The sequence below is a fragment of the Lotus japonicus genome, chromosome 1 (assembly GCF_012489685.1).
Source record: "Lotus japonicus ecotype B-129 chromosome 1, LjGifu_v1.2".
Classification (NCBI taxonomy): Eukaryota; Viridiplantae; Streptophyta; class Magnoliopsida; order Fabales; family Fabaceae; genus Lotus; species Lotus japonicus.
Window position 1 is genome coordinate 75,609,644 of NC_080041.1, and position 24,886 is coordinate 75,634,529.

The 24,886-nt window shown below is 35.4% G+C and overlaps 4 protein-coding genes across 4 annotated transcripts; 3 read left to right on the forward strand and 1 right to left on the reverse strand.

Annotated features, from left to right (window-relative positions):
* Positions 1 to 1,315: 1,315 nt before the first annotated feature.
* Positions 1,316 to 3,313, forward strand: LOC130711361 (60S ribosomal protein L6-like). Its single transcript, XM_057560946.1, has 4 exons — positions 1,316 to 1,704; positions 1,958 to 2,064; positions 2,718 to 2,899; positions 2,985 to 3,313. Exons 1-4 carry the CDS (start codon positions 1,445 to 1,447, stop codon positions 3,138 to 3,140), a joined length of 705 nt encoding a protein of 234 aa, XP_057416929.1. The 5' UTR covers positions 1,316 to 1,444; the 3' UTR covers positions 3,141 to 3,313.
* A 1,979-nt stretch (positions 3,314 to 5,292) lies between these two features.
* LOC130711370 (developmentally-regulated G-protein 3) lies at positions 5,293 to 12,736 on the forward strand. The gene is made up of 9 exons (XM_057560958.1): positions 5,293 to 5,524; positions 5,829 to 5,882; positions 6,666 to 6,839; positions 8,737 to 8,808; positions 9,740 to 9,799; positions 10,269 to 10,378; positions 11,233 to 11,724; positions 12,101 to 12,152; positions 12,274 to 12,736. Exons 1-9 carry the CDS (start codon positions 5,483 to 5,485, stop codon positions 12,322 to 12,324), a joined length of 1,107 nt encoding a protein of 368 aa, XP_057416941.1. The 5' UTR covers positions 5,293 to 5,482; the 3' UTR covers positions 12,325 to 12,736.
* Positions 12,737 to 13,359: 623 nt separating this feature from the next.
* On the reverse strand, positions 13,360 to 15,502 carry LOC130711379 (uncharacterized). The gene is made up of 3 exons (XM_057560967.1): positions 15,344 to 15,502; positions 14,337 to 14,579; positions 13,360 to 13,698 (listed from the first exon to the last, which is right to left on the reverse strand). Exons 1-3 carry the CDS (start codon positions 15,359 to 15,361, stop codon positions 13,651 to 13,653), a joined length of 309 nt encoding a protein of 102 aa, XP_057416950.1. The 5' UTR covers positions 15,362 to 15,502; the 3' UTR covers positions 13,360 to 13,650.
* A 3,207-nt stretch (positions 15,503 to 18,709) lies between these two features.
* LOC130711387 (ABC transporter F family member 5-like) lies at positions 18,710 to 24,061 on the forward strand. The gene is made up of 9 exons (XM_057560979.1): positions 18,710 to 19,713; positions 20,092 to 20,433; positions 21,026 to 21,166; positions 21,270 to 21,449; positions 21,577 to 21,732; positions 22,228 to 22,329; positions 22,414 to 22,542; positions 23,515 to 23,619; positions 23,713 to 24,061. The coding sequence occupies exons 1-9, from the start codon at positions 18,862 to 18,864 to the stop codon at positions 23,806 to 23,808; spliced, it is 2,103 nt and encodes a 700-aa protein (XP_057416962.1). The 5' UTR covers positions 18,710 to 18,861; the 3' UTR covers positions 23,809 to 24,061.
* Positions 24,062 to 24,886: the final 825 nt, after the last annotated feature.

The window sequence follows — 24,886 nt, forward strand, 5'->3', positions numbered from 1 at the left end:
TCATTGTCCTACAACAGTGTCACCACCACAAAACTCTCCACCAACATCATCCACCACCACTGCCACCACCACCACCCACCACCACCACCTACCGCCACAACCCACCACTACGACCACCACTATCATCCCAACCACCTCCCTCCACTGTTGCCACCACTCAACATCGCCAATGCCACCCTGCAGCCATCGCCACAACCACCATCCTCCATCATTGCCTCCACAACCACTCTCGTTGTTGCCACCATCGTTACCTCATCGGTTGCCACGACCATCTTCACTACCACTAACATCATCCTCATTTTTATACTATCTATCATACTTCTATATTTTACAAAACATAAGATTAATGTTAATTTAAGCAAAATAGTAAGCTATACAATGTATGACCAAACATCGTATAATATTAAATTATTATCAGGTCTTATACTAATTTAGTCAGAATTTCAGCGCACTTGCTCCAAACCAACTTTGCACACATTTTAAAGCACAAAAAGTAGAAGTGATAATTTCTAGCTATTTTTAGATTTCAGTTCATATGCTTCCAACCAACTTTGCACACATTTTAAAACACTAAAAGTAGAAGTAACAATTTCTTTCATTGAGTTGAAAGTACTTTCAAGTTGATAGTAACTCAAATTCAAACACATTGTTATAAAGATTGTCAAATACTTCATCCGGTCTTATTTATAAGCAACAAAAAAAAATTCACATAGTTTAAGAAATGTGGTAAAACTAGATAAAATGCATTAAATTTGTCTTGAATCAAAATAAACTTCCAAAATTACCCTTTATTATTCGTGTTGGAAAGTGGGAAAGAGAGATAATAATTAATGGGACACATTCTACAAGTTAGAATTAATAAGGGTATCATTGGAAAAAAATATTTAATATAGCTCAAACTTTCATTTGGTTCTTATAAAAAGGACCAAGATTTTTCTTCTCTTTCATGCTTATAAATAGGACCGGAGGTAGTAATTGAATAAGTCTGGACTCAAGACGTCATATATGACTTTTTTTTTGTGTGTTAAATTGATATCCAACTTAGTTGTGATGAACATCAAATGTCAGCTAAAGAATGTGACTCAACTCTCGACCTAGGGATTCAAAAGTAATAAATGCATTTTCATAAATTATAGATGCAGTAGTAGTATATCAAAATTTGATCAAATCTTCTGCAAACATTTTTTTAATGTTGATAATTTTTTTGTCAAATTAATATTATTTTGGGTCAAGATCAATGTTGATAAAACTAAGAAAAGCAAGCAAGGGTTGGGCTGGGCTAACGTGATATTTCAACAAGATGCAATTAGGTTTGGGCCCTGAAACAGAAGAGCAAGACCCAGCAAAGCGAGATTGCAATAAGAAGAGTAGCAGTATAATAGCGATACAAAGCTATTAGGGTTTTGTGGCAGCACAACACAACAGAGCTAAGCAGAGAGCAGCAATGGCGCCGAAGAAGGAGAGGTCACCAAGGGTGAGCCGAAACCCTGAATTGATCAGGGGAATCGGGAAATACTCCAGGTCCAAGATGTACCACAAGAGGGGTCTCTGGGCCATCAAGGCCAAGCACGGCGGCACTTTCCCTCGCCACGATGCCAAGCTTAAGCCTGAAGCTCCTGCTCAGAAGGCACCTAAGTTCTACCCTGCTGATGATGTCAAGAAGCCTCTGCTCAACAAACACAAACCCAGACCCACCAAGCTCAGGTGAATTATTTTCAATCCATCCATTTTCTCATTTTATGAAATGTGAAAATAATGGAAAAAATGGTGTTTTTTGATTTGTTATTATTGGATCTGTAAAAGGGGTGTTTTAGATTTGGGATTATTAGATTGTGAATGATGAAATGATTTTGTGTGTGTCTATTTTGTTTGTTTTATGTTAATTATTGTGTTTATTGGGTTTTTATTAAGATGATAGATTCTGATTTTTGTGTGGTGTGGTTGGATGTGTTTTCAGGGCTAGCATTACCCCTGGGACTGTGCTGATCTTGCTTGCAGGCAGATTCAAGGGGAAGAGGGTTGTGTTTCTGAGGCAGCTTCCTTCTGGGTTGCTTCTTGTGACTGGTAAATCTTTTTGATCTTATTTGATTGATGAGCTTTTGGTGTGTTTTGTTTTTAAATAACCATGACTTGTTAAGCTGCATTTTGTGTTATTGCATGGGCTGGATTTGTTATTGGTAATGATGTGAGTGTTTTTGTTTAGTGAGAGATGCTGCTTGACAAGTGAGCATTGTTGATGGATGATAATACTCCATTTGTTCTCAACAACATTGATTGATTGATTGAATTTCTCTTATTAATTTGGTGTTCTCTCTTTTGAGAATTAATTCGTTTGGAAATGGTGAAGTTTTATTGCCTGAATTAGAGTTATGTTGGTTGCTGTTTCTTAGTATACTCAATAGTGTCTCTTAATCATTGGTTTCCAGTGTGTTTGTGCGTGTGTGCTAGTGCTAGTGGTTGTCTTTGGGGGGTGTTTTAAGCATGTGTTCATTTAGCTGCTTCAGGCTCCTATTGATTTCCAATTTCAATGCATGCTATATGGCTGAGTGGAGGGGAAGGGAGGGATTCTTCATGTGGAGGGGAAGGGAGGGATTCTTCATGTTCCCTTGTTTGGATAATTTTTTTGGAAGATGTACTAAACATTGTTAAATATATATACTCCACTGACTACATTAATGTTCAGCCTGTTTTCTTATGTTTCTCTCTGACTCTTTCAGGTCCCTTCAAGATTAATGGAGTTCCTTTGAGACGTGTGAATCAGTCCTATGTGATTGCCACATCTACCAAAGTAGATGTCTCTGCAGTCAAGTCGGATAAATTTGATGACAAATACTTTTCAAAGGAAGCCCAGAAAAAGAAAAAGAAGGGAGAGGGAGAGTTCTTTGAAGCAGACAAGGAGGTTAGTTTGTTGTTTTGTTCATTTTTCTTCCTTGTTTTCTCAGTTGCTCTGTTTGCTGATCCCTGCCTTGTTGTTGCCAATGTAGGAGAAAAATGTGCTCCCCCAGGAGAAGAAGGATGACCAAAAAACTGTTGATTCTGCATTGTTAACCGCCATCGAGAGTGTTCCAGACCTGAAGTCTTACCTAGGTGCCAGGTTTTCCTTGAAGTCTGGCATGAAGCCTCATGAGCTTAAATTCTAGAGGGAAAAGTGTTAGAATCGTTTTTTGATATTCTGTTTTTGTATTGATCTTGGACCTAAAGCTGTAGAACGCTATTTTTATGTTGCCAACAGATTGTTTCAGGGATTTCCTTGAATTTTTCTCGTGTGAACTTAATTATTTTATGATTTTGTGGCCTCACCGTTGGAAGTGGATCTCTTCCTTTGTGCACTTAGCAAATTGATTTTCATTTTTTCATGTTGCTTAATAAGATCAATAAATCAAGAATGCTACTTAATGAAGAATTGTTTCAATAGGTTGAGGCCATGAGACAATACGACTAGTTCAGATTGGTTACCTAGAATTATTTTCTGAACAAAACCTATGGCAACTTCTCATCTAATTAAGCTAAACTAATTTTTTATCTAGCAATTTCTTCTTTGTTGTCAATCTCCGCCTTGTATCATATACAACTTATCATTATTGATGTATTAAGCTCTTCAACGGACTAAGGACTACTATCATATTATTTTACCCACAAAGCGTTATGAATCTCCTTTAACGACTAAGTGTAGAGTCGTTAAACATCTGGATATGGATTAAAGATCTATATAGAATAATATTTATTTTGTGTAGATTTTCAACAATAACTTTGTTCTTAAAGGATAATAGCATCCACAATGGAGGTTGCTTACCTCATTGTTTAGCCATAAGTAATGTTTGCTTAATTTGTTTTTTCCATTAGAGGACCTTGATTCCTTCTTATAATGGTTACAAGCTCACAAGTCACAATAGGTCAAGAGAGATGCTATGGTGCTAATATTATGGCTGTTTTCAGCTATAACATGTATTTTTCTCTTCATTAGCTCTCTTTTATTCCTTCTTTTGGGACTCTAGGCAATGAACATTTCTTGAGCCTTTTTTGTCTTTTAGCTCTGAAATCACTTTCTTGTTTTTTTTGTGTGGGTCGTCATTAGTCACATTCCTCTGCGTCTGTCGTTATTTTCATACATACTATCATATCCTTAATCTCATGTTCTATGTTGTTCATTAATTCTCGTGTCTTCGGTATCTGTTCCTCTTATGTGTCTAAATACTTAAAGCATAAGTACATAATCCGAATTCTTTTAAGTGAAAAAAACTCATTTGTCACTCTCATACCGCTTAGTGCATTGAATGTGACACGAGAGATTAGTCTCACGGTCGTCGACTGTGACGATAGAACAAAACAAAACAAAAAACAATTACATTTGCTCTAACAAGTCATCAAAACAACAATTAAAATAAAGTCTCCTGGTCATTAACAAAGTCATTTGAATAAGGCATAGTTTAAGAACCTAAACAAACAAGGAAAAAACCAACTTCACAAGTTTTCTTTGTCACTTATGCTACGTTTGGATGTCATAAGGAAAATAAGTGGAAGAGAAAAAGCGGAAAGATATGGTGATTTTTTTTAGTTGTTTGGATTAGGAGAAAGAGAATAGAAAGAGAGAAGAAGAGAAATGAGTGTAGTATAATATTACCTTTATACCCTTTTGTGATTAAAGTTACTGTAAAAAAATTTATAATTATAAATTTATTGAAGAGAGAGAAAAGTTTCATGACATTTGTCAGTTTTTAGTTTTTACGTTTTGTGTCAATTTTCATGGCCCTCTTCCGATGAAAGCTTTTTGGTTTCAATTTTCCATTTTACCATTTTTCACTGTGAAGCGAACACGACAGTAGGTAGAATAGCGTTTTCATGATATTTTCACTCCCACAAATTTTCTTTCTATTTGTTTTCATGCGTTCCAAACGAAGCATTAATCCAAGCCTCTCACTTTAGAGTGAAAAGTTTGTTTATTTGTTTATTCTCGCATGCAACTATTATAGTCTCATATTTATCTAGTGAGACCAATAAGGTGTTAGTCTAGTTGAAGGCAAGCTAATAAGTAATCGTAAGAATGATGGCACAACTTAGAACTACTAGAAACTCACATGTTTGGAGGAACTGCCACAATTTTCTAAACTTTTTATAATCATAAAAGACAAAAAAAAATCAATTGCTTAGGAGTTGGATAAAAACCTAAGTCAAGCCCAAACAACTTCGTAGCTATAAGATTATTTTGGGCCCACATAACAATCAATTGCCTGTTTTGTTGAAATTTGCATTGACAAAAATATTTGTAATTTTGACCAAAAAAAATTGTAATTACTCCCATTTTGGTTTCGAGAATCAACTACTCTACCCTAGCTCCCACCGTAAGTGCTTTTGTTCTAGCACCTTCTTCGTTCTCCTTCTCTTCTCAGACGCAGCGCAACGCTGCAAATTTCACCACCGGAACGCTGCAAAATTCTCACTTCCCTCATCATTTCGACTAATCTGAGCTTATCTTCCTTCAACCATGGCGACCGTGATGCAGAAGATCAAAGACATCGAAGATGAGGTAAGTGATGAGACATGCGATTTATCAAACTGAAACATTAACCTTTTCGATACATATGCTGAATTTCCAAAAGTAGGGTTTATCTTGTTCCTTAATTTTTGTTTGCATATATTCATTTCATTTCTAACAAGCTTCATTTCTTATTGTATAATCATTTTTCTGTAACTTGGACTTATGGTAATGAATATCAAACCAAAGTAGTAGATTATATTTACTGATTGAGTTATATGCAGTAGCTGTAGACATTATTCTGTCATTTAGTTATTATTTTGATTATGACATGGTGGTTATTTCTATTTTGCAGATGGCAAAGACTCAAAAGAATAAGGCTACTGCTCATCATTTGGGTTTGCTCAAGGTAAACATGTTAATACTACTACATTTCGTTTGATTATTAATTGACATATGGGGAAAAATTAGAGATTACTTTTATCAATGACAGGTGAAGTGCTCCTTTTTTTCGTGATTCTTTGCATGTGTTTGAGCTTTAGTTGAAGTTTTTCTTGAAATCAGTGGGAGTTCTTTTTATTTTAAACTTGTATAAACTGTTTCAAAAGCACTTAGCTCTTTGCATGACCGAATAGGATAATTGTTATGATGTTTGTACTTGAAAGTGCTTCTGGTTCATGAGTTATGATCATATTGCTTTGCCTACGTTTTGTAGTGGAAGTTGTCTTTGTAGGCATAGGCTACTTGGGCTGCTCATAGAAGTTGTCTTCTGGTTGATTGGCTTACTTTGTCTCAGTACATTATATGGATTGTTTTTGTTTTGTGTAGTAGGTTCTTTGTGACTTATGCTGTCCCTTTCCCTATATTCACAGTGGAAGTTATATTTGTAGCATAGCACATTCTGCAAATGACCTACTATAGGCACATGATACTAGTATTTGGATGCCCATTTGGGTTAAGGAACAGTAAAATATTAGTAAATAGGTCTCTGAAAATATGCGATCTTATACTGTTTATCTTTGTTTTTCCTGGTATCTTTGGTATGGATCCTTGGTATTAGTTTTTTCTGATATGCGAGGCTGAAGGAAAGATGGTCGTTTTCTTATTATTTGGAATTTTATTCCCTATTTACCTCTCTTCTGTTGCTATTTTTGTTGAGGGGTTAATATTATTAGTAACCATATGGTGCCAGGCTAAGCTTGCAAAGCTGCGGAGGGAACTCCTTACACCTACAACAAAAGGAGGTGGAGGTGCTGGTGAAGGTTTTGATGTTACCAAAAGTGGGGATTCAAGAGTTGGTCTGGTGGGCTTCCCTTCAGTTGGGAAATCCACTCTGCTGAATAAATTAACGGGGACGTTTTCAGAGGTATGGAAGTATTTCAGTTCTCATACATCTTTAATTATATAAGCCAATCTTTTATTTTCTCTTTCTATGTTCTGGAAAGTGAGTTTGATTCAATGGAACCCAAGGAAGTACTATTTTTTTTACAATGAAAGGAAAAGGATAATCAGAACCTAAAGAGACATTGAAGATAAAAAATGTGGCAATAGTAGGAAAGAAGATTTATCAGAAGTTAATAATGTTAAAGCTTTCTTAAAAATAACCATCATCTTCTGGACCCTGTGAGTGATACTAGAGTAGACCTCTGATACTGGTGGAACCCAACCAGCACAGAGAAGATAAAATGCAAAATATGATGTATTATTAAGCTGAAATCCTCTGATCAAAGAGATCAAGAGGTAGAAGAAGATACACACTCCTACTCTTCAGGGTATTCAAGAGACCCTGATTCTCTCTGGCTAACTAGTTTCTCTGTTCCCCTGCCCACTTTCTCCCATGTACAACTGGAGGGCTAGTAATTCAGGTTCTCATGTAACAAACTAGTCACCTGGGGATTTATTCCCTGCGACTGTCCTATTCTTCCCAGTGTAGATCTGCTTAACTATGGGCCTGCTTTCAATATAAATTCCACTTTTCAAACAATTCCTTTTACCAGACTCCATACCATTAAAGGATAACATCATGAGGTCCCAAACTTCTTGCCATAGCTGCTCTTTCTGGGAGGAAGCTTTTCATTACTATTATATTCAATCCAAACAATTCCCATCTTTGGTGCATTAATCGGAAGAGTGTAACTGCCCCGCAGGGAAAACCCCCGGAGAGAACCTAACTGCTATCCTCTATAAGCTATATTTATTAACCAGTTCTGTTCCACTATACATTGAGTCGTAGAACTTCTATTATGCTGCCCTTCAATTCTATCACCAATTTCAATCTTGCTTGTTACATTGCTATTCATGATTAGTACTGTTTCCATACAGAAGATTACTTATTTGATATTTTGCTGAGTTCTAGATAAATATACCTATCTACTCCCAGAAAACAAGCATTATAGCCCAATTCCATATAGGATAACTATTTTTAAATGTTCATTTGAATCCCTCTAGAATTTTCAGAATTTTATTTGTATTCATTGCACTTGAACGCATTCTGCGCAAAGCCGCAAATGATATGTTTCTTTCTTTCTGATTCATACTCAAACAATATCTGCCTTTCTTGCAACTGCTTTGTTATTATTTTTCTAGTTCAAACAATATTGGTAAACCTTAGGCTTTTAAAACATGTCTTGGGTTCTTTGCTTGATTATATGTAGAGCTTGTTGTATAAACACTAAAAACACTTCTCATATTATGGTCCCGGTATGATCGATGTGGTTTTGATTATCTGTTTGGTTTAGCTGTTAAGGCTGACAGATCAGGTAATTAGGGGCCTGTTTGGTTTACCTCTGAAAATAGAAAACATGTTTGTTTACATTTTAGGAAATGTTTTCATTGAAAATATTTTCAGAAACATACCCAAAATTGAAAACAAAAAAAGTCAATATCAACGTTTTCTTTGAAATGGGAAACAAGGACTGAAAACGCGGTGGTTTTCTTGTAATATTAAACAGATTGTTCTTTCTTTTCTCTTTTCTTTATTGATTCTCGCTCTCTTACCGGAACGGCATCACAGATTATTTTTTATTTTATTTTATTTTATGGGGAGGGGGGTTAGAAACCAATGTTCAAAGGCCCTTCTTTCTTTTAAATAATGCAACAAATGTTATTTGTGGTATTTTTATCAAGTAATCAACCATGTTGTGCACTGAAGATAATTAATTCTCTTTGTATGAGGTTTGGCGTTATGACACTTTTCTTAACTGTCTAAATTTCAGCTTGTGTTAAAAGATTTTCTCAAGATTTTTACTTGGTTTTGTTTGTAGGTTGCTTCGTATGAGTTTACTACCTTGACTTGCATCCCAGGTGTGATCACATATCGTGGAGCTAAAATTCAGGTATCAAGACACAACAAGCTATATATTGATGAATTTGTGATATAAGGGCAAGATATTTTGCTTGTGTATTAAAAAAACTCAGATTTCCTTAAGCTAAATTTACTTGTATTTCTTGCTGGTGATAGTTGAGAGGAGTAAATGATATGTGAATGGTGCCACTCTAAATTGATAACTTCTTACTATTAGCTGCACATGTGTTTAGATTTTCAGGAGCATCTTTTGGAAATCATGATATGGGTTTTGGTGGATTTTATTTTTCTTCCCCAATTATTCACCTTTTCCCCCCTTTGAATTGGCGAATCAAATTGAGTTGCAAAATTGTATTGGTTGTTGTATTGTATCCACTCCTTAGATGACTGCAACCAAAGATATAACACTTAAAATTGATTAAAGCTTCCTTGTCTCACATGGTTGTTTCTGTTGGCGTTTTTTTATCCATATTCCAAACAAATATATTTAGATTTTTTTTTGCTGTGCTATATGTTATTAATTAAAAATTTGAGAATATTTCTGGAAGGTTGCTATGTTTGCAGTCTAGTCCTGTACTCCTGTTTATATTTCCATATTTTGCATCCAAAGTTTTTCTATATGAAGTCTCTACAACTTTGCAGAGGTGTTCCTTTTGCAGATTTGATTTTGCTATTTAAACATTGAAGAGTTTATATGAACTTAATTCTTGAAATCTATCATGTGAGAGACAAGATGGCCCTGTCCTGTTAATATTTACTTAAAAAAATGAAATTTTCGACCCTAAAAATTTGTGGTTAATTAGTTACTACTTTATGGATAGTTTTATGTATGCTGTCGTTAAAAATGTATAGTTTTATGTAGTTTTACAACTTAATAATAATACACTACTATAATATGTTTGTGATGCATATTGAAGTTATTTTCAATTTTGAAGTGGTAATTATTAAATTTTATGTGGCAGTTGCTGGATCTCCCTGGAATTATTGAGGGTGCTAAGGATGGAAAGGGTAGAGGAAGACAGGTAAATACAAAAACATGACATACTCCCATCATATTTGAACTACATTTAGTATCATTTGTGTGAAGATAATTTTAGTAAGCCAAGCGTGTCTTGTATAAGAACTGTTACTGGTTTGGACCTTATTTACTGGTAGGCCCAAACCAGTAACAGAGTAAAGAAACAAAAACTCAGTGTATTATTCAACGCACTCCCCTCTGATCAATGTGATCCAGAGGAAGAAAGTGCTATATAGATCAGAGTTCTTCAGGGTATTCGAGAGACCATGATCCTCTCCCCATTACTACTAGACCAAATGATCTCTCACATATATAACCAAATCCTGAATAACTATTGCTATTACAAGTTGAGATGTTATCCCTTCCTACCCATCTATTTTTCCTAGTGTAGACCCTTTTTATTACAGGTCCACTATTGTTTACACACAGACAAACACTTACATTTTGCTTTACATTATGTTTCGCTAACCCAGGTTATTAGTACTGCAAGGACATGCAATTGCATTTTAATTGTTCTTGATGCAATAAAGCCAATAACACATAAGCGTCTTATAGAAAAAGAGCTGGAGGGATTTGGTATAAGGTAATATGTAATGTTGTTTATTTATTATGCTTATGTTTTACCACCAATTGCTTGGCCAAGTGCAGAGGGCACCGCTTGCATTTCTTTCACAATGTGCAGCAGCCTATATTGAATGAATAGTTCACTTTTTTGCACTCTTTTTAAAATTATTTATCTATGTAGCATGAAAATGATGTATGCTTATTTTATTGGTTTGGCTTTTGATTCTAAAGTAAGCATTTCTGGCTATTGTTTGATGACAGTAGTTGCACACCTGCACTCAGGCATGGAGACACTGATTTGATTTAGTTTTTGGTAGGTGTGGATCATGCGATGAAGTATGATTTTGATAAATAATTGAATCTTATGGGGGATTGTTTCTTATCGTGTCTTTGTGGAATCGAACCTTAATGAATAAAGCTTTATCATTTTAACAACCTTGTCCGTTTAATATACATATTAACTAAAATTGTACGTTACAGACATTGGTGAACTTGTTAGTTGTCTCGTAGAATTCTGTTTAGCACCTACATTGACCTTTGTTTCAATTAAGGAGGGATGGAAAAGCAACATGGATTCTAGACAGCTAGACCTGTATTAGCAATGAGGGAAGTGTGACTGCATGTAACCACATGCATATTTGGCTGGAGGGTCTGGTTCTGCTGGGAGAGGAATTTAGTTAAAATGAGATAATTTACTTATATATGTTATGAATTTTTGTTGTCTTTGGATGTTACACCATTCAGATGATAAGAAATTCGTTATCATGTGTTTACTTTGATGTATTTCAATTGAATTTTGATTGGAGTTTTTCTGGCTTTTATTTTATTTTCTTCATAACAATTGTTTTTATGGGATTTTTTTTCTGACTTTAGGTTAAACAAGGAGCCACCAAATCTGACCTTTAGAAAGAAAGAGAAGGGTGGTATCAATTTCACATCAACTGCCGCCAATACTAATCTGGATCTTGATACTGTGAAGGCTATATGTAGTGAGTACAAAATTCACAACGCAGATATTACTCTTAGGTATGATGCCACCGCTGATGACCTTATAGATGTCATTGAGGGCAGTAGAGTATATATTCCTTGCATCTATGTTGTGAACAAGATTGATCAGATCACACTTGAGGAACTGGAGATCTTGGATAAGCTACCTCATTACTGTCCAATCAGTGCACATCTGGAGTGGAACCTTGATGGGCTTCTGGAGAAAATTTGGGAATATCTCAGTTTAACTCGTATTTATACTAAACCTAAAGGGATGAATCCTGACTATGAAGACCCTGTAATATTGTCGTCTAAGAAGAGGACAGTTGAAGACTTCTGTACTCGCATTCACAAGGACATGCTTAAACAGTTTAAGTAGTGAGTACCTTCTTCCGATGCTTATTATATCTTAAGCTTTATTCCTGCATAAATGATGAGCATTTTTTGCATGAATGAGGAACAATATATATATGAAGATGAGCTTTTGTTTTTCAATTGTAAGGTATGAATTGCTGCTGTTAATTTTATGAGGAAACCATCCATTAATAGGCAGCTCTCATATAGGCCAGTTGCTGTGGCCTGTGCTAGTCTGAACTTGCTTTATAAACTTAGAAATTAGAATGGATTTTTCGTTTTATGAATGAACTTAGTTTGGGTCAAATTCTTTGAAAACAAAAAAAGTATTAGAATGTACTTTTGTACAAAAAAAATCCCCTTATGTTCATTCAATGCTAACATTTTCTAAATGATTCAGTGCTCTGGTCTGGGGCTCAAGTGCAAAACACAAGCCTCAAAGAGTTGGCAAGGTTGGTACTATATTATTTTCTAGTCATTTTCTTTCTTTGTTGTGTTTCTACTTTTCTTTTTGTTTTCCTATCCATTAGTGAGGATGTCAAGTAATATGTGGAATGCATTATTGTACACCAGGAACATGAACTGGAAGATGAAGATGTTGTTCAGATTATCAAGAAAGTATAATTTGTTCTAAGTCAGAAGGAATCCAAGATGTGAACTTGTGAAAACAGATCACAGTGCCTGCACAAGATATTAGAGGATTTTACGAGCCAGATCTAAGGTCTCTTAGTGAGAATTTCTTCATTGTTGTTAGATTTCACTCCACTTGTTTTCTTTTCAGTTGGGGGTATGTAAAATATATCTAAGTTCGATGCGTAGTTAAACCTCTTGTTTTCAAGGGATGACGATTTTTGTAGTGCTAGATTTGGAAATTATGTCTTATATACATGTCTGAACATAATTAATGGGTGGAATTGAGTTGGGGGTGTGCTTGTGAACATGAATGTGATGTTTTCTGGATACATTGTAATTCTGGTGGTGGATACATCGTTAATATGTCTATGTTTTGCAATATAGAACTTGCCTGTTAAAACTATCTTAATCTTCAAAGCAAAGTTTAGCTGGCACAGGAGTGGTGGTCAGTCCCACTGGCAACCTGGACAATTTGATTTTGATTGATTAAACTGGTCAAATTGCAGCTAGAAATCTAGCTAGGAATTTCTAACTACCTAAAGTACCCAAAAAATGTGTTTCGAGGGCCCTTTTTTGTGGCTTTGTTCGCAACATAGCTTCTGCGTAGCTTAAGTTCTACAGCAATGGTAGAGTTGATTAGGCCGTAAGAAGTTGAAAAGGTGATAAAAAAAAAAAGAACATTATCAAATTTTCAGTTAAGGGTTAGTAGATCAGAGATCGTGAGAGTTTTGGGGATGACTTAATTGATTGTTTTTCTTTTTTAAGTTGTGTTTATTTTTTTGTGAGTTATTGTAATTTATATATTTTGTGTTGACATCGCAAAATCCCTTCATTAGATTATGCTAGTATGTTTTTCCTTATGTTGATGTAGAAACAGTAAACACAGTTCATTTCTTTGTGATTGGAGCTTACTCGAGGAAGAACTTCAATAAATCACCTCAAACTGTAACCACTAGAATATTTTACAAGTGCAACTCAATTTAAAAGTCTAGGACTCAAAGGAACCGCTTAAACTGAAAAATTAACTGAGGAACAAAAGAGGAGGAAATTTCATTGTCAAGCACATTACTGTTCTGAATTGCCTCATCAAGTCATCATCATAGCACATTTACATTTTCCCATTGGCACCTCTAACTAGATACAAATATTTCAATGAATATAACAGAACCACCAATTGAAGTTTAAACCTTCAAGGAAATGTTTGTTTTCCTAAATCAAGAACAAGGGCAAACTAAGTTTCGGCAATCCAAGTGCAAAAGCATAACTATCTCTGCTGAGAAAGTCAAAGAAGAAAACAGTTGCAGATGCCCTTGAATATCAGGCTTTTACACAACAGTTGAAGTAGCTGAAAAAGCTCCTCCTTGTCTGTCACATAAAAAAAAAACCAAATCAATCAAAAGCAATATTTCATAAACCACAAAAATCCTAGTTCAACATTAAGTGTGTTTGATCAGCATTGGCAAAAATGATTATGGACAGAATTGATTCTACTAAAATTGAGTGTGGTAAATGTGAGTTTAAATGATGTGATCTATGCTTGGATACACATACGAAAAAACTGCATGTTGATTGTAATGTTATGAAATTCAGTTATAAAATCTCAGAATTAATTATGTTTAACCCAGAAGCAACTACTTGTTGTGTCAAGCAGAATTGATTTTGTTTTATTGATGCACTCAAACATCATTTTAATTAGTTAGAATTGATTTTAACCAAGTAGAATTGGTTCTAATGAGGAACCCTCCCACTCAACTCACATTACAGTTAACTGCACCTATTAAGTAAAAGATTCATGTATATACTCATCTTCCCAGCCAGTTAACTGTTGTAGGAATCAGTTCAAATTATGCTTCCAATAACAACAAACCAAAATAAAATTCACTTATCAGCAACAGCTACTACTCTAGTAAACAAATTCAGCTTTGAACAACAAAACTTTCTCTAATACCATTCTTGAGTAGTTTTAAATAGTAGCCAATAAAAAAAAGAATCAGAAATCTTACAGTGGGAGAGTTAGCTTGGTGGTAGTTAGAGTGCTGCTGGGGCTCAGTGTGGCCAGTGTTTATACTGCTGCTCGTGGTAGATGCTGTGAGCTCCTCTTCATTGCCAAGACTTGCCCTTGAAATGTTTGTCTTGTTTTGCTTCCTCATTTCCCGGATTTTTGAGAAATCCATTGAGTAATCTGGCAATGGACCCTTCTGATCCCAGTCCCCAAACTGTGGAACTGATAGCCAAGGGGCATTTTTCTGCATTGAAAACATTTATAGGTTAGATGCCTGATGATCACAATATTCATTCTTGTGTTACAAACGTATAACAATGATGTAAATGATAAGATAAGAAGAAAATTATCATCATATCAAAATTTAAGCACAAAACAAATTCATGAAATTAAAAGGAACTAGGGATTAAAAGGAACTAGGGATTTGGCTCCTCCTGACTCCTCTAAAGTGACAAGGAGCGAGTCACTTTAGAGGGTGAAGTATGTCACCACAATAGTTAATTGAAAAATCATATGTTGTGATTGTAATCGCATACTTGTATATGTGTAAGTATATAAGTATGTAACACATTATGATGTTCTTTAAATCTCAACCATTGATTTCTCAATAAAGTTATGATAACTTTACCAATACAACAATATCAGCGATTCAGAGGGGCTTGTCTTCAACTACCAAAACAAAAATATCAAATAACAAGACCTAGACGTGATATCAAACCAAGACATGATTTAAGGACCATTTAGAAGGATAACTTCATGCCACTATGATTTTTGCATAAACATGAGGAGCTTGAATTCTCTCTTTCAATTTCTCTGTCAGGCTCCTAGAAATTGAAGCTTGCAATCCTCTCATAGAGGAAATGAAACCAAACACATAAGAAACATCAATTCCAAGTAATAATCAGAATCATGCTATCTATATTCCACTCCATTACTTAGTTTTTATCAGCAACCAAACACATAGCATCAGGGAAAAGGTAAACTTCTAGCGTTTAGAGAGGCTCTTACCTCCTTACTTTGGTCCATGACAGACAACCAGAGAGTTCAGATCTTCAGAGAGTTGAGAGAAATGGCACAGGGTATAGGCTTTGGCAGAGTTATCAATTATGGTTGTATCATTCACAGTGTGTATATATATATATAAAGGGAAACAAACAAAGTCCTTTTAATTTAATTGAGAGCATTTTTTGTTGTTCTTTCTTTTGGTTTATTTAATTACGAAAGTACCACTCACTCTTGTACGCGCCAAGTGATTACTTCTAGTTCTATCTATCTACTCGTTCGTTGTTTGTTGTTGTTGCCTAGTTGGAGTTGTCTGGAATAAGCTTTTTGCATTTATTTTTCTTCTTTCTTTATGTTGTTGTGACCGCCTTTTGCTTTGCTTTGCTTTGGGTTTTCTAGCTGTCGTGTCTGCGCTATATTATTCTCTTTCCCGATTTACCCCTCGAAATAAAATAATAATCCTTGTCCATGCTTATCTTTCAGAACCAGCTAAAAATGCTTACGCTTCTTACATTATTGTCATTTTAGAGTAGTGATATTTTAGAAAAAAAATGGATGAATGAATGAGAAAGAATGAGAAGATCATGTGGTGGAGTTTATTTTATTAGTCAATGAAATTGGCGTATTTGACTATTTAATTAATCTGGACCCGGCTAATTTATTTATGGCTTCCATTTCTTCTAATTTCTAAAGTCTTGCACAGTTGCACCCACCACCATGACAGGTAGTAATAAAATGAGAGCAACCCATTTTTCTTTAAACATAAAACTGAACAGTCCTCTTACCATAACGAGAAAGAAAAGGGAATAATGGGATAATGAGCATTAATTTCTTCCTTTTCCATTATCTAAATCATCGATGATTCTATGTAGAAGAGTCAAGTGCTTGATAGTTTGTTTTAGGGAGTTGTTATTCAGACCCTCCACATCTATTCATATTCTGTTAAATTCGTAAAATCTAAAAAGACCATTATAAAAATTCCGCTCACACTTTCAAAAACTACGTTATGGACGCACCTCTATGGTCGCACTTTGAAAGTGCGTAGGTAACGTATTATATTTTTCATTAAGGGTATTTAAGTATTTTTGCACTCTAAAGGGGGTTCGAATAAATGGGGGGTCCGAATAACAACTCCCTTTGTTTTATAAAATAAAAACTGAGCAAAATGGATTAGCGCGAGGTACGACCGTCCAAACATCATCCTGGATTAAGGAAACAAGTTTCACTAAACTTCCTTAACCCAAAATTAAAACCATGCGAAAAAAGAAAGTTTGGCTAAATCATCACAAAGTTACCAAAACGACGAACAAACAAGAAACCCACAAAATCAAAAGATAAAGCTAAGTCTAGACAATCCTGAATAAGAAATGACAAGTACAAACGACTCGCGAAGTATCTCTTCCAAACCTCAAACAGAAGCATGCAATTAGTCTCCAAAAAAAACCCGCTGAAAGCAAATATCAAAAGTGAAGGAGAGACACCACCGAAAGGACAGAGCCTCCGCGATCACAGACGTAATGGCCTCTGCGACATCTGATGAAGTTGAAGCAAGGACCTCTTCACAACCATCTCGGGTGACAAAGCCAAAATCTACCAGACCTGAAGTAGCAACAAAACCATCAAAATTAACCTTCACCGCCCTTGAGGGTGATTGTGAATAAACGGAAGTAAGCTCTCTATAAGTGGAATAACTCATTTACCCGATGCTTTAAGTTTTTTAGTTAAAGATGTGATGTCCAATTAACTAGTGATTTGCTCTTTAGTCTATGTGAACGTAAATATCGATTTAAGCAACTTCTTGTCTCAACAACACACACATAACTAATGAATCATGTGATTCTCATATAAAAAGTAGGCGATTGAATGTGTAAATGAGTAACTTCTTGATGCTAAATTTGATAAATAAAAAAAACTCCAAATAATAAAGGTGAATAATCATTCTTGAATAATGTAAGAAAAACATAAGTAAAAAAGATAAACAATGTATATTTGTTGAGATTAAAACTATAAAATACTTTCTCACGGAATAAAATTAATATTTGCTATATTTTATGGAAAAAATATGTTGAAGCCTTTTTTTGTTGCACATGATGAATCTATCTACGTGGACTGAGGAGGTGATGCAAGCCACCCAACACCATACACGTGGTACAAAAAGAGCGGGCCGTATCAGGCTAGTCTCAACTCTTCTGAACTTTGAGCCACAAACAACTCATCTTTAGGTTATTATTATTTTAATGTAATATATTTGTGTAATTTGTTATGGCCACAAAAAAATCTCTAGAGAACAATTTGTTAACTTGATATTTTTCAGACCAAAAAAATATTAAGACTGAGGTTATTCTTTTTTTTTCTGCATCGGAAAGTTAGACTGAGGTTATTCGTAAAATGACAAAGTTAGACTATATCTTTTTCAAAAATAAAAATACATATTGGTTGTATGTGTAATCAGGTTTTATATTGTCAAACTCATATTTTCATTCAAGAAAACATTTATAACTTATGAGGTTAGAAAATATACGAGAGGTCCTCTCATGAAAATGAAAAAAAATCCCCTTCTATACATGTCTTCTAATTTCATAAATCTAATACAAAATAATAGATTTTTCAAAGACATTTCTCTTACAATTTTGTATATATTTTCTTAAATCATAAAAACTAAACATGCATTAAGTTATGTAAAAAAATGATAAGTTTTCCTTTTATTCGTGTAATTTAAATATTTAATCACACAATAATATTTTGTGTTCAAACTAAAATATTCGTGCAATTTTTTGTTAAAAATGATTTTCATTTTTATTTAGTTTACAAATTTGAAATAATATCATTTTCCTTATTAATCAATTCCTAAGTACTTACTCAATTAATAATATTATAAAAGTTATGTAGAAAAATAAAAAATAATTGTAATAAAATTGAATATATTTTTATTAGGTTTTAACAAGTTTTAACCTGTTAAAAAAAATAGTTACCGTCATTCTCAATAAATAACTTTTCTTCCAAAGTTCGAGCTTGTAACATTACCTAGCTTATCTATCATTATTATTTATTCATAGGAACTTCTTAACTTGTTAGTTAAAAGAGATTAATTTCTATGCACCGACGGTGTAAATAAGTTTTACACCATCATTCAATCACATCCCTCCATTTTGTTAGCTCACAATTAATTTTGAATTTAATAAATATCTAAAATAGAAAATGGAAGGTTGTGATTGAATGATTGTGTAAAACTTTTTACACCGTCTGTGCATAGAAATTAATCTCTAGTTAAAATCAAATTTATTGATTACTAACACATTATTTTTTGTCAGCACTAAATTATCTTGTTGTCTTGTTTGTCACTAAAATAGAAGATGTAGACACCGATAGCGTTTCAAAGCAAAACTAGTTTATGGGCTGAAATTCTGTACAAAAATTCGTGGGGCAGAGAACAGAACAGAACAGAATTCATATCTCTCTGTTCTCACTCCCTTCTCTTCTCTCATATCGCATGCGTCTTCATCACTTAACACCTCAAAACGACAATGGATTTAGCCGCGAAACTCCACCACCTCGACCTCACCGGCGCCGTCATTCTAGACACACGAAAGCCCTCCGCCACACGCCACCGTTTTCCGCCGCGCTCCCTCACCCAACCCGCCAGACCCACCATCACCACCTTAACTCACACCCACCACCGCTTCCTCACCCCAATTAGGCCCAATTCTTCCACCTCCGGCGCCGCAGCTACTGTCACCGCCGTCGACGACATCGAGTCTCTCTTCTCCGACCCTTCCGACGACAAACTCTACTCGAACAAGAAATCGAACACCACCGGAGCTTCAAGCGTTTCTTCCGGTGTGAGGTTGGAGAACATCACCAAAACCTACAAGGGTGTCACGGTGCTGAAGGATGTCACATGGGAGGTGAAGAAAGGGGAGAAAGTGGGTTTGGTTGGCGTGAACGGTGCCGGGAAGACGACGCAGATGAGGATAATCGCGGGTTTGGAGGAACCGGATTCAGGGAACGTGGTGAAGGCGAGGCCGAACATGAAAATCGCGTTTCTGAGTCAGGAGTTTGAGGTGTCGCTGAGCAGGACGGTGAGGGAGGAGTTTATGAGTGCGTTTAAGGAGGAAATGGAGGTTGCGGCGAAGCTGGAGAAGGTGCAGAGGGCGCTTGAGGGGGCTGTCAATGATTTGGATTTGATGGGGAGGTTACTGGATGAATTTGATTTGCTTCAGAGGAGGGCACAGTCTGTGAATTTGGATGTGGTTGATTCTAAGATAAGTAAATTGATGCCTGAACTTGGGTTTGCTCCTGAAGATTCTGATAGGTTAGTGGCGTCTTTTAGTGGTGGGTGGCAGATGAGGATGTGTCTTGGCAAGATTCTACTTCAGGTGTAATCATCTTGCTCTTTGCTCTCTTCAATCTTCAATGTATAATAAATAATGCTTGCTTTTTGAGTTATTGTTAATCTTATGCTTATATAAACAATATTACTATGCAATATATGCATATTGGTAAAATCTTTTGTATGAGTTATCTGGGTTTGAGTATGAAATTGTGTGCTATTACCAAAATGCTGCTCTTATATGTGGGGAAGAGTGTTGTGTTATTGTTTTCTCTCTTCAATCTTCAATTTATAATGCTACTTGCTAATTGAGTTATTGTTAACCTAGGGGAATATGCATATTGGTAAAATCTTTTGTATGGATTATCTGGGTTTGGGTGTGGAAGTGTTACTGATTACAATGGCAATGTGTTTTTATTTGCAGGATCCTGATTTATTATTGTTAGATGAGCCGACGAATCACCTTGATCTTGACACGATTGAGTGGCTTGAAGAGTATCTTAACAAGCAGGATGTGCCGATGGTTATCATTTCTCATGACAGGGCTTTTCTTGATCAGCTGTGTACGAAAATTGTGGAAACTGAGATGGGTGTTTCCAGGACGTTTGAGGGGAATTATTCTCAGTTTGTACTTTCAAAGGCGGAATGGATTGAAGCGCAGTATGCTGCGTGGGAGAAGCAGCAGAAAGAAATTGAACAGACAAGAGGCCTGATAAGTAGGTTAGGCGCAGGAGCAAATTCTGGCAGGGCTTCAACTGCTGAGAAGGTATATTGTGACCAACTGGTCAACAGCTGATTGTTTGATTCAGATATGCTATTGTTTGTACAAAATGTTAATAAGCAATTTATACTTATTAAATGAGTTTGCCAAGAACCGATTGTCCCAAAGGCTTATGGATGAAGGCTCATGAATGATTTTATATCTAACACGCCTCTCATGTTAGCATTTTTTGTGGTTGAAGCATGGACACTGCACTAGCTCATCCTACCTTATATTGAAATATATCTTTTGATTATTTAATACTTAAAAGAATAGGGGTGGCAATGATCAAACTCTTCACTCCTTGGTTATCGAGGCTCTAGTATTATGTCAAGAACCAACTCACTCAAAGGTTATTTCCTTGGGTGAGAGTTCATAAATGGTGTTATGTCTAACAAGGTTTAAGTGACCTTAAACAATAGTCACTTAAGATGACTTATAAGCTTATCAAAAAAAAAAAGCTTAAGATGACTTATAATATGGTGCTTGTGTTAATTGCTGAGACTAGTTGCATTGCATCTTTCTACATTGTAAATTCACATGTTGTTTTTGTTCTTATGCTATTATCTTAATAGAATTTCCTTCTATATGATAACAGAAGCTGGAGAGACTTCAGGAAGAGGAACTAGTTGAGAAACCATTTGAACGGAAACAAATGAAAATCAGGTTCCCTGAGCGTGGAAGGAGTGGAAGATTTGTTGCAACAATTAAGAACATGGATTTTGGTTTTGAAGATAAGGTAAATTAGCATGATCCTATTATTGAAAACGTGAGCATTAAAATTTCTGAATGACTGTACATAAGTTTTTATGACATCAGCTGATCAAGTTTTTCTGTGCCAGACGCTTTTCAAAAAGGCAAATCTTACAATTGAAAGGGGAGAAAAAATTGCCATTATTGGTCCTAATGGGTGTGGCAAGAGTACTTTACTGAAATTGATTATGGGTTTGGAGAAGCCAGTTGGGGGTGAAGTCATGCTTGGGGAGCATAATGTATTGCCTAACTATTTTGAGCAAAATCAGGTGTGCCATTGTTACCGAGGAAATGCAAATTGTAATTTATTGATGAGGGTGTTGTTGGTTCCAGTTCTTCATTCCAAAACTATTATGCGGTTAATATAATTTATGTATATCTTAATTTCGTTAACAGGCTGAGGCACTTGATCTGGACAAGACGGTGCTTGAGACAGTAGAGGAAGCTGCAGAGGATTGGAGACGTGATGATATTAAAGGACTTCTTGGACGTTGTAATTTTAAAGCTGACATGCTTGACCGAAAAGTTTCCCTTTTGAGTGGTGGTGAGAAGGTAAATTCTTGATTCATGTTTTTTTATTTCATTTGACATTCAATTAGCATTTGCGAATTGTGAGTATGTAAGATTCAAGTTCCAGCTTAATTCTATGATTGAATGGTTCATTTTTCAATATTAAGTTTGAAAAAATATTACATACATGAATGATTAGCTTGAAAAAATAGTTGTAAAACTGAAAAATTTATTACTGAAGAAAAGTTTACATAGGAATTCACATTATGTATACAAGTTCCGCTACTTCCCTATATTTAAGCAATATTACAGCTGTGCGATGATAATAATTCTGAACAGATTCTAATTCTTGTTTGGCCTGATTTACTCCTGAGTGACCTATGTATAATATTTTAACAAAACTCTTTATGTGCTCCCATGTTACTCTTCAGATATAATGCTAGCTTCACTAATTTCATTGCAATGTTTCACGCATTCTCACTATCTGCATATGAAGTAAAAATATTTGGGTTTATCTTGTCTCGTTTGTTTTAATAGGCACGGCTGGCATTTTGCAAATTCATGGTAAAACCATCAACTCTGCTTGTATTGGATGAACCAACCAATCACTTGGATATACCATCTAAAGAAATGCTTGAGGTTTGCCTCACTTTTTACATATGTTTCTCCTCCTTTAAGCTCACTATCACCCATCACCATAATGATTTGTAATTATTCTACCAGGAGGCTATATCTGAGTACAAAGGCACTGTCATCACTGTATCTCATGATAGATACTTCATAAAGCAGATAGTTAACAGAGTGATAGAAGTTGACGATGGCACTTTACAGGATTATGCAGGCGATTACAATGTAAGTCCATTGATCCTTCCGTGCCCCTCTTTTCTGTGGCCAATTGATTGTTATAAAAATAAAATTTAGAATATTTAGAATTAGTTGAAACGGGTTAATTGAACTTCATTCATGAATCACGATGCAGTTTGTCTGAGTAACCGATTGAACATTAGGAGTAGTTTTTTAGTTGGAGTCTTGTTTTGACTTTTTTATGGCATTTGTATGTGCAATGTTTTGATGATTAATATCATCTACATGCATAGCATGGTTCTGGGTGCTTGAATGCCCTCAAGCCTTTGTTCGTTTATATTATCCCTGTTCCAGTGTTTCCTTCTAGGCTCCTACTAGGTGATCTTGTTTATGTCGAGTCTCATTTCTCTCATCATATTAAAATCAGAGTAAATCTGTACAACGCTTTTGGTCCGTCCCAGATTTCCTCACTTCATTTTGGCCCCTCAATTATTTTCTCATCATAGTTCCTTCCAGATGTATTCAGTTTCTTTTTGGGTCCTTCTGGTCCTTTTCTCATTTGGTTGCAGTCCTTTTCCGTGCATGCTGCAGGATGTTTGGACCATGAAAAGCTAGTATATCTGTGAGGGACTAAAATGATTGTAAATACATTGTTGAAATTTCAAAATTTCAAAATAACTGAGATCTGATTTGAGAGGGTCCAATGTAGTGTTTTACTCAAATTCTGATGCATGTATAATATGATTTTCGCTTGATATGTGTCCCCTCTTTCCTCAATGCTGTGTGACACGGTTAAATAATTGAGGGCATAACTTACTGTGCCTGGTGGTAACTTTTTGATCATTTTCTGAAGCCATATTTTCATTGCATGACTCAATAGACATAATGAATGGTAATTTTTTTGCAACTTACATAGTTCATTGAAATCTTATCCAATTTTGTAAATAATGAATACAACATGATGAGCCATTGCATGACCTATTGGAGGTTTCTAACATGTTTGAATTTTAAAAATTGCAGTATTATTTAGAGAAGAATCTTGATGCTCGGGAAAGAGAGCTTGAACGCGAGGCAGAACTTGAGGACAAAGCTCCTAAAGTGAAAGCAAAATCCAAGATGTCCAAGGTAAACATTTGTTAAACCCATGTATGAATGGGGTGGTTTATAGCATTGGAGGATAGCTTATAGATTTCACTGTTTGTTTGTTTGCAATAACAGGCAGAGAAAGAAGCACGGAAGAAGCAAAAGATGCAGGCCTTTCAGCAGGCAAAACAGAAGTCTAAAGGTGTGAAAAATTCCAAGAGATGGAATTGAGTAACCCGTTTCATTATTTCATCACAATTCACAAGAGCTCCATCTCAGAGACTAATTTATCACGTGAAGAGGAAAGAAGATGAAGTAGCACATTTAGCTAGCTACTCAGCCTCTATGTATATATCATGTTCATGTATGAATAGACTAATTGATTGCAATATAGAAAAGCTTCAATATGGCATTTGTAGTTCCTGCTAAAGATTTCAGTGTGCAGGGAACGAAAAGAAAGGAAAAAAAAAAACTAATTCACTGAGCCTCCCTTTGTCAGTCTTAGAATTATTATATAAGACCATTCATGATTCATGTGCTCTTCAACCAACAACTTAAGCTTTTGGGTAAATGACACATAATTGATATTAGGGTGCGTTTGGAAAAACAACTTATTTAAGCGCTTATGACTAATAGGAAAACCAGAGAAAGAGAAAAAGATTTGCATATGAAATATTCACTATGAATTGTTAACCGATACAATGAGGATTGAATCCTTATATAGGATTGAAGAAGCTTGCTCTACAAGCTAAACTAACAGCTAAGCTAACTCTAACTGAATGGTAACAACCTCTAACAGAATTGACAGCTGTTCCTCTAACAGAATTGACAGCTGTTCAAAACAGAATTAACAACTGTGTCCAGCTGGCATTCCAGCTGGCACACACACACTAAGCATAACCAATATTTTCATATCACCTATATACTCTAATACACCCCCTCAAACTGAAGGAGGTGACAAAAGCTGAAGCTTGTCAACTACATTCAGTTTGTCCTTGAGCTGTAGAAACCTTGTTGGGGAGAGAGCTTTGGTGAAGATGTCAGCTTTTTGATGTTCAGAGGGCACATGCTGAACAAGGAGACTCTTGTCCTGAACCTTCTCTCTTACAAAAAATATATCCATTTCCATATGCTTAGTTCTGGTGTGCAAAATAGGATTGTGAGTCAGCAACACTGTGCTCATGTTGTCACAATAAACTGTAGGAGTAGTAAAGGGAATTTTCAGTTCTGTGAGTAAAGATTGCACCCATAACAGTTCTGCAGTAGTATTTGCTAGACTCCTATACTCTGCCTCAGTGCTTGACCTTGC

What these genes read in the sequence shown, in the direction of transcription:
- LOC130711361 (XM_057560946.1), top strand. Translation starts at nt 1,445, where the DNA reads ATGGCGCCGAAGAAGGAGAGGTCACCAAGGGTGAGCCGAAACCCTGAA. An exon ending in CCCAGACCCACCAAGCTCAG is followed by an intron (nt 1,705 to 1,957) that starts GTGAATTATTTT and finishes ATGTGTTTTCAG; the next exon opens with GGCTAGCATTACCCCTGGGA. An exon ending in TCTTTGAAGCAGACAAGGAG is followed by an intron (nt 2,900 to 2,984) that starts GTTAGTTTGTTG and finishes TTGCCAATGTAG; the next exon opens with GAGAAAAATGTGCTCCCCCA.
- LOC130711370 (XM_057560958.1), top strand. Translation starts at nt 5,483, where the DNA reads ATGGCGACCGTGATGCAGAAGATCAAAGACATCGAAGATGAG. An exon ending in ATCATTTGGGTTTGCTCAAG is followed by an intron (nt 5,883 to 6,665) that starts GTAAACATGTTA and finishes ATATGGTGCCAG; the next exon opens with GCTAAGCTTGCAAAGCTGCG. An exon ending in ATGCTTAAACAGTTTAAGTA is followed by an intron (nt 11,725 to 12,100) that starts GTGAGTACCTTC and finishes TAAATGATTCAG; the next exon opens with TGCTCTGGTCTGGGGCTCAA.
- LOC130711379 (XM_057560967.1), bottom strand. An exon ending in ACCAAGCTAACTCTCCCACT is followed by an intron (nt 13,699 to 14,336) that starts GTAAGATTTCTG and finishes TTTATGTGACAG; the next exon opens with ACAAGGAGGAGCTTTTTCAG.
- LOC130711387 (XM_057560979.1), top strand. Translation starts at nt 18,862, where the DNA reads ATGGATTTAGCCGCGAAACTCCACCACCTCGACCTCACCGGCGCCGTC. An exon ending in GGGCTTCAACTGCTGAGAAG is followed by an intron (nt 20,434 to 21,025) that starts GTATATTGTGAC and finishes ATATGATAACAG; the next exon opens with AAGCTGGAGAGACTTCAGGA. An exon ending in TTTTGAGTGGTGGTGAGAAG is followed by an intron (nt 21,733 to 22,227) that starts GTAAATTCTTGA and finishes TTGTTTTAATAG; the next exon opens with GCACGGCTGGCATTTTGCAA.